The 15,033-nt window shown below is 48.6% G+C and overlaps 1 protein-coding gene across 1 annotated transcript in view; it reads right to left on the bottom strand.

Annotated features, from left to right (window-relative positions):
* Nucleotides 1-3: 3 nt before the first annotated feature.
* Nucleotides 4-15,033, bottom strand: part of LOC111980878 (protocadherin-7) — a 130,649-nt gene continuing 115,619 nt past the window's right edge. Inside the window, exon 2 of the mRNA XM_024011926.2 lies at nucleotides 4-243. Within this exon, the coding sequence (XP_023867694.1) occupies nucleotides 4-243 (240 nt within the window). The remainder of the gene's footprint in view (nucleotides 244-15,033) is intronic.

Raw genomic sequence — 15,033 nt, 5'->3', positions numbered from 1 at the left:
TCTTTAGTGTTTGCCCCTACCATTTTCCATATGCTCTGCCTCACCGACACTGCCATCCGGCGTGGTCCTCTCGTAGCTGTCCTCGGGCAGGGGCAACGCACCCAGCCTGGGGCCCCCCGAAGAGCTCTTGCTGCTGGGCGTCTCCGACTCCTCCAGCCCGCTGTCGTAGCAGCTCTGCAGCGATCCCTGCTGGTGTGGGTCCTGGGGTTGGCTCACCACCGAGAAGGTCACTCGGCGGAACGGCTACAAGAGAGAATAAGATGGCGTCGGGGTCACTATCTGGACTATAGGAAGGAGGGAGGGACGCCCGGGCAAATGGGGTTCAATTCCGTGGCACAGAGGACAGGGGGTTAAGTTTAAAAAGTGTACGGGATACAGTTGAAGTATAAATGAGGTAAACGTAGGGTGTAGGGAGTACTGTATGTATACCATACAGCAGGGGGAAGAGGGGGGTATTGGGACCTACAGCTAAGGGAGTTGCTAGACCTTTTTTACACTTCAAGTCGAAGTAGGGGTGTTAACTGCTGAAAATTCCCCCCCAAAATGTTTGCTTGCGAAGGGTCTGGTAGCCAAACGCTATGACATCACGCTCGAAGCTACATGTCATAGGCCGAACACCTGTCCACACACAAACAAGAGATAGGAGTGGCTAACACAGGGGAATGTATATTATGGCTGTACAATAACATCCCAATGCCCAAACTCCTTCTGAAAGACATGTAGATAGTACACAGAGGAGCTTTCACTACTCTGAGAGCGTCTGAAAACCCACAGGGGTGCAGACGCTAATGGTGTGTTAAATACAGCTAAGGAGGAGGGAAGGACGCCGCGGCTGAAAGAGGACAAGGTGAGTAAACTCCTTATGGGAGGTGTGAGATAACACTGGAGCTAAGAAGAAGGAGCGAAAGGTTTGCTTTACTGCACGTTGAGAAAAGCTTTGCATGAACAACTGATAAGGTTTGAGGACAGGGTGTACTAGAAATCAGTGTCCATCACGATAGGTCTACATTTGTGTGTGTGGAGGGAGAGACACAGAGAGAAAGAGAGAGAGAGAGAGAGAGACGAGCGAGAGGAGAGAGAGAGAAAGAGAGAGCAGAGAGAGAGAGAGAGAGAAGAGAAAGAAAGAAAGAAAGACAGAGAGAGGAGAGGAGAGAGAGAGACCAGAGAGACAGAGAGAGAGAGCAGAGAGAGACAGAGAGAACGAGAGAGAGAAGAGAGGAGAGTCAGAGACAGAGAGAGAAAGGAGAGAGAGAGAGGAGAGAGAGAGAGAGAGAGAGAGAGAGAGAGAGAGAGAGAGGAGAAGAGAGAGAGAGAGAGAGAGAGAGAGAGAGAGAGAGAGAGAGAGAGAGAGAAAGAAGAGAAGAGAGAAAAGAGAGAGAGAGAGAGAGAGAGAGATAAGAAAGAATGACAGAGGGAGGCAACAAATTAAACGGCTAGTTTGGTCATTACCAGAATAAATGGAATAAACAACTACATAATGAGATTCATTAATTTGATACAGTCACATTTCCACTGTAGCTGTGCATCTCCCCCTAACTGACACCCCTTGGACTCTCCCCTCCTCTCTCCCTCCTCCCGTCTCCTCCCTCCTCCCGTCTCCTCTCCCTCCTTCTTCCCTCCTCTCCTCTCTCTCCTCCTCCGTCTCCTCTCCCCTCCTCTCTCCCCTCTCTCTCTCTCTCTTCCTCCCGTCTCCTCTCCCCTCCTCTCTCCCCTCCTCCGTCTCCTCTCCCTCCTCCTCTCTCCCCTCCTCTCCTCCTCCTCTCTCCCCTCCTCTCTCCCCTCCTCCCGTCTCCTCTCCCTCCTCCCGTCTCCTCTCCCCTCCTCTCTCTCCCTCCTCTCTCCCCTCCTCCCGTCTCCTCTCCCCTCCTCTCTCCCCTCCTCCCGTCTCCTCTCCCCCTCTCTCTCCCCTCCTCCCGTATCCCTCCCCTCCTCTCTCCCCTCCTTTCCGTCTCCTCTCCCCTCTCCTCCGTCTCAACTCCCCTCCTCTCTCCCCTCGTCCCCGTCTCCTCTCCCTCCTCCTGTCTCCTCTCCTCCTCCCCTCCTCTCTCCCCCTCCTCCTGTTCTCCTCTCCCCTGTCCTCCCTCGTTTCATTCTTCATCACAAGAATATTAAACAGGGAAAGGGCCCATTATTCAAAACATTTTCTGTCTTTGTATCGCTGCTCTTGTCCTTTTTTCCTCTCTCTCTCTGACTGTTATCAGTTATTACAGATCATTATTAACAATTGCAAGGTTTATATGCCCATGGTTCCAAAACCCTGGAGTTGTTCACCAGAAAGATACCTGACATCTCCATCCAAAATGTCTTACAAACACAACACACCACACACAACACACACACACACACACACACACACACACACACACACAACACACACACACACACACACTGGTCGTTCTGCGACAGTTCCCTACAGAAATGACACCCCTTTAGTTATTGTGGCATGGAGAAACAATTATTGTTTCAAAGCGCCTCTGAATCTCAGGCAACGACAGGAGGCTAGAGACTCTTAATCCATTGGGGAAAAGTGTCCTCCTCCTCTCTGCATGTTAAAAATTGGCATTCATTTCGGTATTTACTTCTCCAGTTTTTTCTCTCCCTGGCTAATGCAAGCAATCTTAGCAGTAAATCATGTTTCCATGTAATTACAATCAAAACTAAACAAATGAACTGAAATAAATATTCCATAGGAATTTTCACTTGGATAGTCAAACATTTGTTGTATAATTAAAATGAAGGCCCAGAAGGGGGGTCCTGTTATTTCACTGCAATAACGCTCTAAATGACGTTTCGATATTAAAACCTATTCCTCCTCGCCTCGTTCCCAGACAACAAAGGTCTGAGCCGTGCGTGACATCGATCCCAAGCTTGAATGAAGTGGTGGTTTAAACAGCAGAAGCAAATTCAAACCTATACTCTGGATCACACATCAGGTGGGTCTAATCCTTAATGCTGATTGGTTAAAATCGCATTCCAGCCAGTGTCCATTCCACAAGTTACCACCGGCTAAATCTATGATGTTGAAATGCCTATTTACTCTTTTCAGTTATGACTGTGCAATCCACTGTCTCATCAGCCCAGCCAGGCAATTTATAAACGTGTTTTGACCTGAAATGTTATTTTTCGAATGAAGCGACTGTTGCTAAATTATATTGGTAGAGAGGTGGTTGTGAGAGAAACACTTGGACGAAGCAAAGAGAGGAAGATTGAGTCTGAGAGAAAAAAGGGAAGAGAAAAACACGAGAAAATAAATAAATAAATGTGGTTCACCTGCGTTCCTTCTATTTTCTCGGGAAAACAAAATTATAATTTGTTTTCGGACCAAAATGGAGTGCACACACACACACACACACACACACACACACCACACACACACACACACACACACACACACACCACACACACACACACACACAACACACACACACACACACACACACACACACACACACACACACACACACACACACACACACACACACGCACACTGCAATAGCCAGAGGGTCCGTTGAGATTTTATAACAACCCCATTTCTCTCTAAACACATCAATTGCATAAGAAGCCATTTCTTTCCAGACCACTTTGTGTCCTAGTCTGTGTGGTGGCAGCACCTGTGAAACAAGGCAACAGTAAACATGTCGTCCCCCACGAATGACGCAGAGCCCCCCCCCCCCCCACCCCCACCCTCCTAGGGTCCAGAACGTAGAAGGATCACAGAGGGTCTGTCTGGAGTGTCACGTGCAGAGAGGCAGGGAAAATAAAGCCTCCATCCCTCCATCCCTTCTTCATTGTTGTTGACCAAGTAGTACTGTAAAGTTAACCTCCAATCAGATATCAGAACTACACGAGGTAATCACAACAGAACCTCAACGAGACAATGGGGGTTGATGAGATCAAAGCAGAGAATGCTGAATTCCTAAAACAACACATAGAAATGTATTGCATACAGTCACTCCGAGGGCTGTGTCACCCTACATACAGTCACTCCGAGGGCTGGGTCACCCTACATACAGTCACATCCGGGGGTTGGTCACCCTACATACAGTCACTCCGGGGGTTGGGTCCTCGGGTCTCTACAATCACAGTCACTCCGGGGGTTGGGTCACCCTACATACAGTCACTCCGGGGGTTGGGTCACCCTACATACAGTCACTCCGGGGGTTGGGTCACCCTACATGAAGGGTCCTGAATAAATGTATGTCATGCATTTTAGATGTAATGTAACAAAATGTGGAAAAAGGGAAGGGGTCTGAATACTGTCCGAATACACTGTATGACTGGACAATAATCAAGACAAGATACATGTACAGTCTGCAGGACTTGCTTTGTGGAGTGTGGTGTCAAAAAAGCAGAGCATCTCTTTATTACGGACAGACCTCTCCCCATCTTTACAACCATTGAATCTATATGTTTTGACCACGACAGTTTACAATCTAAGATAACGGCAAGTAATTTAGTCTCCTCAATCTGTTTTCAACAGCCATACCATTCATTACCAGATTCAGCTGAGGTCTGGAACTTGGGGAATGATTTGTACCAAATACAATGCTCTTAATTTTAGAGATGTCCAAGACCAGTTTATTACAACATAGACCGCATCTCTTTGTTACGGCTTTCAGTGACTTCATTAGCTGTGGTTGCTGATGCGTATATGGTTGAATCATAAGCATACATGCACACACATGCTTTGTTTAATGCCAGTGGCAGGTCATTGGTAAAAATAGAAAATAGTAGAGGGCCTAGAAAGCTGCCCTGCGGTACACCACATTTGACATGTTTGACATTAGAGAAGCTTCCATTAAAGAAAACCCTCTGAGTTGTATTAGAAATATAACGCTGAATCGACGATATGGCTGAGGTGGAATAGCCATAACAAATACGTTTTCTAAATATTAATGTCAATAATATCAAAGGCTGCACTGAAATCTAATTGTACAGCTCACACAATCGTTCAACCAATCATCAGTCATGTGTGTCAGTGCAGTACATGTTGAATGCCCTTCTCTATAAGTGTGCTAAAATTCTGTTGTTAATTCGTTTACAGAGAAATAGACTTGTATTTGGTCAAACATAATTATTTCCAAGCTGTTAGGTCTGCTGTTAGAACCAGTAATGGCCGCTTTACCACTCTTGGGTAGCGGAATGACTTTGGCTAGCGCTACAGGGTCTCTGCCTTTCTGGACCCGGCTAGCGCAACAGGGTCTCTGACTCTCTGGCCCCGGCTAGCGCTACAGGGTCTCTGCCTTTCTGGCCCCGGCTAGCGCTACAGGGTCTCTGCCTCTCTAGCCCCGGCTAGCACTACAGGGTCTCTGCCTTTCTGGCCCCGGCAAGCACTACAGGGTCTCTGCCTTTCTGGCCACCTGCTAGCGCTACAGGGTCCCTTGCCTTTCTGGCCCCGCTAGCGCTACAGGGTCTCTGCCTTTTCTGCCCCGGCTAGCAGTACAGGGTCTGCCTCTCTGGCCCGGCTAGCACTACAGGGTCTCTGCCTTTCTGGACCTTCTAGCACTACAGGGTCCCTGTCTTTCTGGCCCCGGCTAGCGCTACAGGGTCTCTGCCTTCCTCCCTGGCCCCGGCTAGCGCTACAGGTCTCTGCTTTTCTGGCCCCGGCTAGCGCAACAGGGTCTTTGCCTTTCTGGCCCCGGCTAGCACTACAGGATCTCTGCCTTTCTGGCCCCGGCTAGCGCTACAGGGTCCCTGCCTTTCTGGCCCCGGCTAGCGCTACAGGGTCTCTGCCTTTCTGGCCCCGGCTAGCAGTACAGGGTCTCTGCCTCTCTGGCCCGGCTAGCACTACAGGGTCTCTGCCTTTCTGGCACCGTCTAGCACTACAGGGTCCCTGCCTTTCTGGCCCCGGCTAGCACTACAGGGTCTCTACCTTCCTCTCTGGCCCGGCTAGCGCTACAGGTCTTTGCCTTTCTGGCCCCGGCTAGCACTACAGGGTCTCTGCCTTCCTCTCTGGCCCCGGCTAGCGCAACAGGGTCTCTGCCTCTCTGGCCCCGGCTAGCACTAAGGGTCTCTGCCTCTCTGGCCCCGGCTAGCACTACAGGGTTTCTGCCTTCCTCTCTGGCCCCGGCTAACGCTACAGGGTCTCTGCCTTTCTGGCCCCGGCTAGCACTACAGGTCTCTGCCTCTCTGGCCCCGGCTAGCGCTACAGGGTCTCTGCCTTCCTCTCTGGCCCCGGCTAGCACTACAAGGTCTCTGCCTTCCTCTCTGGCCCCGGCTAGCACTACAGGGTCTCTGCCTTCCTCTCTGGACCCGGCTAGCGCTACAGGGTCTCTGCCTTTCTAGCACTGGCTAGCACTACAGGGTCTCTGCCTTCCTCTCTGGCCCGGCTAGCGCTACAGGGTCTCTGCCTCTCTGGCCCCGGCTAGCACTACAGGGTCTCTGCCTTCCTCTCTGGCCCCGGCTAGCGCTACAGGGTCTCTGCCTTCCTCTCTGGACCCGGCTAGCGCTACAGGGTCTCTGCCTCTCTGGCCCCGGCTAGACTACAGGGTCTCTGCCTTTCTGGCACCGTCTAGCACTAAAGGGTCCCTGCCTTTCTGGCCCCGGCTAGCGCTACAGGGTCTCTGCCTTTCTGGCCCCGGCTAGCAGTACAGGGTCTCTGCCTCTCTGGCCCCGGCTAGCACTACAGGGTCTCTGCCTTTCTGGCACCGTCTAGCACTACAGGGTCCCTGCCTTTCTGGCCCCGGCTAGCACTACAGGGTCTCTGCCTTCCTCTCTGGCCCCGGCTAGCGCTACAGGGTCTTTGCCTTTCTGGCCCCGGCTAGCATATACAGGGTCTCTGCCTTCTCTCTGGCCCCGGCTAGTGCTACAGGGTTCCTGCCTCTCTGGCCCGGCTAGCACTACAGGGTTTTCTGCCTTCCTCTCTGGCCCGGCTAACGCTACAGGGTCTCTGCCTTTCTGGCCCCGGCTAGCACTACAGGGTCTCTGCCTTCCTCTCTGGCCCCGGCTAGCACTACAGGGTCTCTGCCTCTCTGGCCCCGGCTAGCACTACAGGTTCTCTGCCTCTCTGGCCCCGGCTAGCGCTACAGGGTCTCTGCCTTCCTCTCTGGCCCGGCTAGCACTACAGGGTCTCTGCCTCTCTGGCCCCGGCTAGCACTACAGGTCTCTGCCTTCCTCTCTGGCCCCGGCTAGCACACAGGGTCTCTGCCTTCCTCTCTGGATCCGGCTAGCGCTACAGGGTCCTGCCTTTCTAGCACTGGCTAGCACTACAGGGTCTCTGCCTTCCTCTCTGGCCCCGGCTAGCGCTACAGGGTCTCTGCCTCTCTGGCCCGGCTAGCACTACAGGGTCTCTGCCTTCCTCTCTGGCCCCGGCTAGCACTACAGGGTCTCTGCCTTCCTCTCTGGATCCGGCTAGCGCTACAGGGTCTCTGCCTTTCTAGCACTGGCTAGCACTACAGGGTCTTGCCTTCCTCTCTGGCCCCGCAAGCGCTACAGGGTCTCTGCTCTCTGGCCCCGGCTAGCACTACAGGGTCTCTGCCTTCCTCTCTGGCCCCGGCTAGCACTACAGGGTCTCTGCCTTCCTCTCTGGCCCCGGCTAGCGCTACAGGGTCTCTGCCTCTTGGCCCCGGCTAGTGCTACAGGGTCTCTGCCTTTCTGGCCCCGGCTAGCACTACAGGGTCTCTGCCTTCCTCTTGGCCCGGCTAGCACTACAGGGTCTCTGCCTTCCTCTCTGGCCCCGGCTAGCACTACAGGGTCTCTGCCTCTCTGCCCCGGCTGGCGCTACAGGGTCTCTGCCTTCCTCTCTGGCCCCGGATAGCGCTACAGGGTCTCTGCCTCTCTGGCCCCGGCTAGTGCTACAGGGTCTTTGCCTTTCTGGCCCCGGCTAGCACTACAGGGTCTCTGCCTTCCTCTCTGGCCCCGGATAGCGCTACAGGGTCTCTGCCTTTCTGGTCTGGCTAGCACTACAGGGTCTCTGCCTTCCTCTCTGGCCCCGGATAGCGCTCAGGGTCTCTGCCTCTCTGGCCCCGGCTAGTGCTACAGGGTCTCTGCCTTTCTGGCGCCGGCTAGCACTACAGGGTCTCTGCCTGCCTCTCTGCCTGTACGACTGATTGAACGCCAGCCATGACAGCCATGGGTGATTGAACGCCCTCAGTCATTCCAGCCAATGAACAGACTAAACTGAACTAGTCACAGGTTACTGGGATATATACTGTGGTCAGTCTGAGGTTGATGTGGTTGGCCGGCTCAGGCTCCCAGGCTAGATCCTGAATCTAAAGTCGAAACAGTCAGCCTACCGGTACGTGTCATACTGGGGCCTGGAGCCAATAAGAAAGCTGTTTTGTTGTGCTATTCACGTCAATAACGTGTGACCTCCGATTTTATTTTCATTTCCTCCTTAAGTCCCTAATTGAAAGAGCTGAACAGTTGTCAGGAATAGCTGATTTGTGCGTGAGTTGATCTATTGTGTTATCTCAGCGCAACGGAATGAATGAATAGCAGATTGTCTTGACAATATTTATGTTCTGCATTCTTAGTAGTACCACAACCACCAATCAATAGAAATTAAACACTATACAGGAATATCGATTAAGATGTGTGTGTGTGTGTGTATGTGTGTGTGTGTGTGTGTGTGTGTGTGTGTGTGTGTGTGTGTGCGTGCGTGCATGCGTGCGCGGCGCGAGCGTGTGTGTTCGTGCGTGCGTGCGTGTGTGTGTGTGTGTGTGTGTGTGTGTGTGTGTGTGCGTGTGTGGTTGTTAGCTTGAAACAACTGTTGGTATACTGCTATGACAAATCAGCAAATCTCTGCTGCCACATTTCTTTCTTGTTCAAGTCACAAAGGCACATGCGATATACATATGGAATACATCGTGTTTCCTTCTCCCTCCTTCCTACATTATCATTATATGTCCTAGATCCCCACTGTCATTCCTTGAATAAGACTTTGTCATGAACCAAATTCTAGCACATGACTGAATTCACAATTAAGCCAGGCTTCTCTGGAGCTTGTGGACTGAGAAAGGGGGGAGTGACGGGACAGAGGGAGGGATGGATGGAGGAATAGAGGGGGGGGTTGAAAACATGCTGTGTGTAATTTCAACTGAACATGCCCGTGGCGGTTGGTGGAGACCCGCTAGCAGGTAATAGAGGCGTGGCCTGACTGGAGCTGAGGAGAGTAAACATCAACTACAGCATCCACTAGACGGATGGAGAGAGAGAGAGATAGGGGGAGAGGGAGGGAGAGAGAGAAAGATACGGAGGACGACAGATGGAGAAAAAAAGAGAACGACATGTAAGGTGAGTGCGAGGAAAAGGATAGAGAGAAGAGGAGGAGTTAGTGACACACGAGTGAGGTCATGATTTCCAGAAGTGGCAGTCGGTAATTAAGTTGCCATGTTCCATTTTTAATGGGCAACCCGACAACGACCCACTACACACAGCCACCTGAGACCCACACAGTAAGTGCTAGCCCCTCTACACAAACACTGGGCCCACATGGGAGGTTAGCTTAGCATTATTAATGTACTGGGTTAGCTTAGCATAGCTAATGTACTGTAGTGGGTTAGCTTAGCATAGGTCCTGTACTGTAGTAGCAACATGGATCATGGTGCTGAATGTGAAATGGGCGCTAGTCATAGTAAAGAAAAATAAATTGATAAGAGAGCACATTGCTGCTTTAGTTACATGAAACCAACACGGTACGAATTCATGTCTGAGTGCAGATCAATTGTGACTTGATGAGCAGGAGTTAGGTTCTGTTTGTGTGCTATTCAGTTACATCACTTAATTACTAGCCTCTCGGCTTACCCAGGAAACAATCTGAGTTGAACTCATCTCAGACCTCAGATGGCCTAGAGGGATGGATACAGATACCCCAACATGGTTGACTCTTCACCTGTTTTGGAAGAGCCCCGAGGAGGGTAGAAGGTGGGTAGGATGGGAGTAAGAGACTCTGAGGTTAGGGCAGGGAGGGGGTGTGGTTAGAGGGGTATAGGGGTGCTGCCTCGTTGTCCACCTGGGGAGTCTCAGGTATCTTGCTCCCCATGAGTGATTGCATTGACCCCGTCAAGCTTGGTTTCTCCTCTCTACCTCCGCCTCTCTTCTTCTACATCTCCCCTTCCATCACTCCTCCTCCACACACATTCCACCCCAGGTCTGCTTTGTTCCAAGCTAACACCAAATGAAAAAGCCAAGCAACACTCAAAACTCTGTGTCTTGTTTCAGTCTTTGGCCTCCGAGTAAAAAGAAATGCATACAAGTGTTTTCTGTTTCACTTCAGTGGATCTAAAAAATGTTCCAAGACAGAGAGGCTTTCAGACACATTGATGCATAAGTCTTTTCAGCCATAAATTCTCTCACTTGTCCAGAGTGTCCAGTGTCTCTGGGATCTCTGTGCATTGTGGCACATGTTGGGTAACGCTGTAATGGAGGTGAATGCTAGCCTTTCACTCCCAGACATAGGAAGTGGCTCCGACTCGCTCTTTGAAAGCCCACAGGTGTACCAAAGTTTGTTTTCCTGTAGTCGGAGAAGTTGTGGGTTATTCAAATCACCCTCTACTGATTAAAAGACTGACCTCAATTCTGCTACCGCTAGTATTTTTTTCTTACTCTTTGACTGACTTGTTAAATAAAGGTTAAATAAATAAATCAAATAAAACCTGCTCCGTTTCTATCATGTGGTCATTTTATGATCTAATGACATGCGATCAATCAAATGCCCTTGAATCATTTTGCTAAAACCACTAGTGTTATTCCCTTGGGGTTTCTATAGACCTTTCATCACCTTGTTTAGCTGGGGAAAAATATAATGAAATATAAAGATGAATACATCATTAAATATATAGATGAAAATATCATGAAATATATAGATGAATATATCATTAAATATATAGATGAAAATATCATGAAATATATAGATGAATATATACTTAAACACATCGATTAATATACATTTAAATATGAATATTTAATTAAATATATAGAGGAATATATCATTAAATATATAGAGAAATATATCATTAAATATATAGAGGAATATATCATTAAATCTATAGTTGGAAATATCATGAAATATATAGTTAATATATACTTAAACATATAGATTAATATACATTTAATTATATAGATGAATATATAATTAAATATATAGATGATTAAATCATCAAATATATAAAGAAATATTGCATTAAATATATAGATGAATATATAATTAAATATATAGATGAATATATAATTAAATCTATAGCTGAATATATCATCAAATATATAGATGACTATATAATTAAACATATAGATTAATATATCAATACATAAAACATGCCCAGGTGAGCAATGGAGGCTTAGTGAATGTGAACAGACAGCGGCACAGCCCCAACATGAAGGTCTGGCTAATCTCTTTTACCCACTGATGCCAGAGAATATGGTAGGAGAGGGGAGAGGAGGGACAGGGGGGGGTTTATGGCACAAAGTTGTTGCCAACCAACAGTGTTTCCCCCATGAGTGTTCACTGCTTAATCATCCTAGTGCCATGGGAGACACTTTAGAGAGGGAGAGAGGGAGAGAAGGAGGAAGAGAGAGATGGAGGTACAGACATCCAAAGAGAAAGCAAGAGAGAGTAAAGAGGAGCTCTTCCCATTTCCAAACTCCATGTATTCCTTATTTTATTCCCGCCTCAGTTCTTATTGTTTAGTCACAATGTGTTTGAGTCCTCCTCTCTCTTTCTATTAGCATGCACTTCCATGCCTTCTGCCGGAGAGACACCACAGAGCCACAGAGAAAGAGACAGAGAGAGACACCACAGCGCCACAGAGAAAGAGAGAGAGAGGGAGAGAGAGACCACAGCGAAACAGCGCCACAGAGAAAGAGAGAGAGAGAGAGAGAGCAAGAGACCATAGAGCCACTGAGATTTATAGAGAAAAAGGAAAGCTCACACATGGTTACTTTCTGTGGCTAAACTTTTAATTGCTCTTCAAGTGGGGGATTAGGCCACTGCTGTAACAGAGATACTATTCGGAGGGGGCGCTTTTTACGCCTTCAAAATCTGATCCAACCTCTGACCTGAGCTGAATGAGAAAATAGAAGTGCCTTCGGAAGGAGGGGGGGTCGCTTTTGAGTGGCAGTGGATTAAGATAGCTAGCAGCGCTAACAATTACCTACAGTCTTTATGGGGTTTGTTGATGCATCTCTACTGCATGGCTCTGCATGAGTCATATGATGAAAACTAAATGATAGTTTGGTGTGATTGATGGGGTAAGAGTTACAGGTGTAGAGTTGAAGGACACACTAGGAATGAAAGGGATGATGCATGAAGAAAGGGTTATTGTTCAGGCACAAGGCGAACCAGGCTTATTTCACTCATACTAAAACACTAGCCATGTCGTGTCAATCAACGACATCGGATAGCTACAGTTTTCTAATGAATAACTAGGCTGCTCGTGTGTGTCTCTGTGTCGTAGACAATGTAAAGAGGTGCTCCACCACTTTAACCCTGGCACAGCCATGGTTTAATACATAGAGGCTGGCTACCAATCCTCATGCTCACATGACCTACAATTTATATTACTCCGCGTTTGTAGACTTTGACTAACCCATTACTTTGAGTGTGTGTGTGTGTGTGTGTGTGTGTGCAACAACCTCTTCTATGAGTAAATCCACGTATGTGTGTGTGTGTGTGTGTGTGTGTGTGTGTGTGTGTGTGTGTGTGTGTGTTTGTGTTTTCTATCCACATGTGTGTACAACGGTGTGTGGGCGTGTGCCTCTGTCATGTCAGATCCGTAGTCTCAGTGCCCTGCCTAGGTGTGTGTGAGTGTGAGTGTGAGTGTGTGTGTGTGAGTGTGTGTGTTGTGTGTGTGTGTGTGTGTGTGTGTGTGTGTGTGTGTGGTGTGGTGTGTGTGTGGTGTGTGGTCTGTGCGTGCGTGCGGCGTGCGTGCGTGCGTGCGTGCGTGCGCGTGGTGTGTGTGTGTGTGTGTGTGTGTGTGTGTACAGTACGAACACCATAACGGTGGCTGAGAATTGACCCACTACTGTCAGTGTGTGACAGGCCTCATCCTCTATGGTAACATTAGTTTGCTGTGACAAAGGACTGGGCATCAGCAGTAAGAATGACGAAAGACCCCGAGAGACAAGATGAGCATTCCTAGCAGTAATATGGCTGTTCACTTGTTAACGCCAACCACTAAGTCAGTTTATATGACAAATGCTAGGTATAAGTGCTCTCAGACAGTTACACAGACAGATGTCTGGTAAACAAAGGTCCTCTGTGTTCCCGTTTACACTGATCCAGAACAGATTTGTGTATGTTAGGCCTAGTACACACTCAGGGCTGAGGTGTGACAGCATCTCGTCTGGCTCCTTGTTCAATGAACACCACACCAGCCAGACCATGACAGAGAGAGAAGAGAGCGAGAGAGCGAGAGAGAGCGAGAAACACTTATATTATACAAATTATACATTTGTCTTTATTCTTTTGGAACTTTTTGTAAGTGCAATGTTTAATGTTAATATTGTATTGTTTATTTTTTACTTTTTGTTAATGATCTATTTCACTTACTTGGGCAACCATAAACATACATTTCCCCTGCCAATAAAGGCCATACTTTTTATTTAAATTGAGAAGAAAGAGAGAGCGAGAGAGAGAAGAGAGAGAGAGAGAGAGAGAAGAGAGAGAGAGAGAGAGAGAGAGAGAGTGAAGAGAAAGCAGAGAGAGGAGATAGAGAGAGAAAGAGAGAAGAGAGAGAAAGGGAGAGAGAGAGAGAGAGAGAAAGAGAGAGAGAGAGAGTGAGAGTGAGAGAAAGAGAGATAGAGAAGAGAGAGAGAGAGAGAGAAGAGACGAGAGAGAGAGAGAGAGAAGAGAGAGAGAGAGAGAGAGAGAGAGAGAGAGAGAGAGAGAGAGGAGACAGAGAGGGACGATAGGGAAGAGAGGGCTAGTGTTGAGCGCTTTATAAGGCTAGCTTTAATGAGGGCTGAATAAAGTCTCTTATATTACCATTCAGTGTCAACTGATGACAGATAACCAGCATTTAGGGGATCAGGGCTGGGAGAGAAAGAGAGAGAGAGAGAGAGAGAGAGAGAGTGAGCGAGAGAGAGAGAGAGAGAGAGAGAGAGGAAGAGAGAGTGAGAGAGAAGAGAGAGGAGAGAAGAGAGAGGAGAGAGAGAGAAGAGAGAGAGAGAGAGAGAGAGAGGGAAGAGAGGGGAGAGAGAGAGAGGGAGAGAGGAGAGAGCGAGAGAGAGAGAGACACAGAAGAGACAGAGAGAGAGAGAGAGAGAGAGAGAAGAGAGAGAGAGCAGAGAGAGAGAGAGGAGAGAGAAGAGAGAGAGAGAAGAGAGAGAGATGGACTATCCGGATTACCTGTTAATGAGACATTCTGTTTGAGAGTGCGATTTGTTGATGCAGGCATGGATCATAATTGTAAGTAGGTGTGTGTTGTGTGTGTGTGTGCATCGCGTGCGTGTGTGCATGTGTGGTGTGTGCATGTGTGTGTGTGTGTGTGCGTAGATTGGCATCTTCTCTCATCCACACAGTATTTTTTTCAGATTGTAATTCTCCTGGCCGTTTCACAGAGGGTCAAACCAGTAGAGGGAAGGTATTTTTTGTCTTCATTCAGGTGAATACCTGAGCATCAGTATCATACTAGTAAGACCAAACATCATTTAACCATCATCCCACTCTGATGCAGCGCTGTGAAACTATCTTAGGGACTACATCCACCACAGAATCCTCGTAAACCACTACACACGTCACTTACAAATCACATTCCATTTTCCTTCCTGAAGCGGCGTAATATCCCATCCTCCCGCTTCTGACAGAGACGATTATGACACAAGCGATTCATTAAGAAAACAATTATCAAATGAGTAATTACCAGTAATGTTTTAGAAAATAACATCAGACAGACAAGAGGAAACAGAGGGCCAGGGCAATGGAGGGAGGAAGGAGAATGGAGGAGGAGAAGGAGGCCCAGGGCGATAGAAGGAGGAAGGCGGATGGAGGGAGGAGAACAGGAGGCCAGGGTGATAGAGGGAGGGAAGACAGGAAGCCCAGGGCAATGGAGGGAGGAAGGAGGGATGGAGGAGGGAAGAACAGGAGGCCCGGGGTGA

Source organism: Salvelinus sp. IW2-2015, linkage group LG3 (assembly GCF_002910315.2).
Source record: "Salvelinus sp. IW2-2015 linkage group LG3, ASM291031v2, whole genome shotgun sequence".
NCBI classification, from domain to species: domain Eukaryota; kingdom Metazoa; phylum Chordata; class Actinopteri; order Salmoniformes; family Salmonidae; genus Salvelinus; species Salvelinus sp. IW2-2015.
This window is presented reverse-complemented; position numbering and strand designations above follow the sequence as displayed.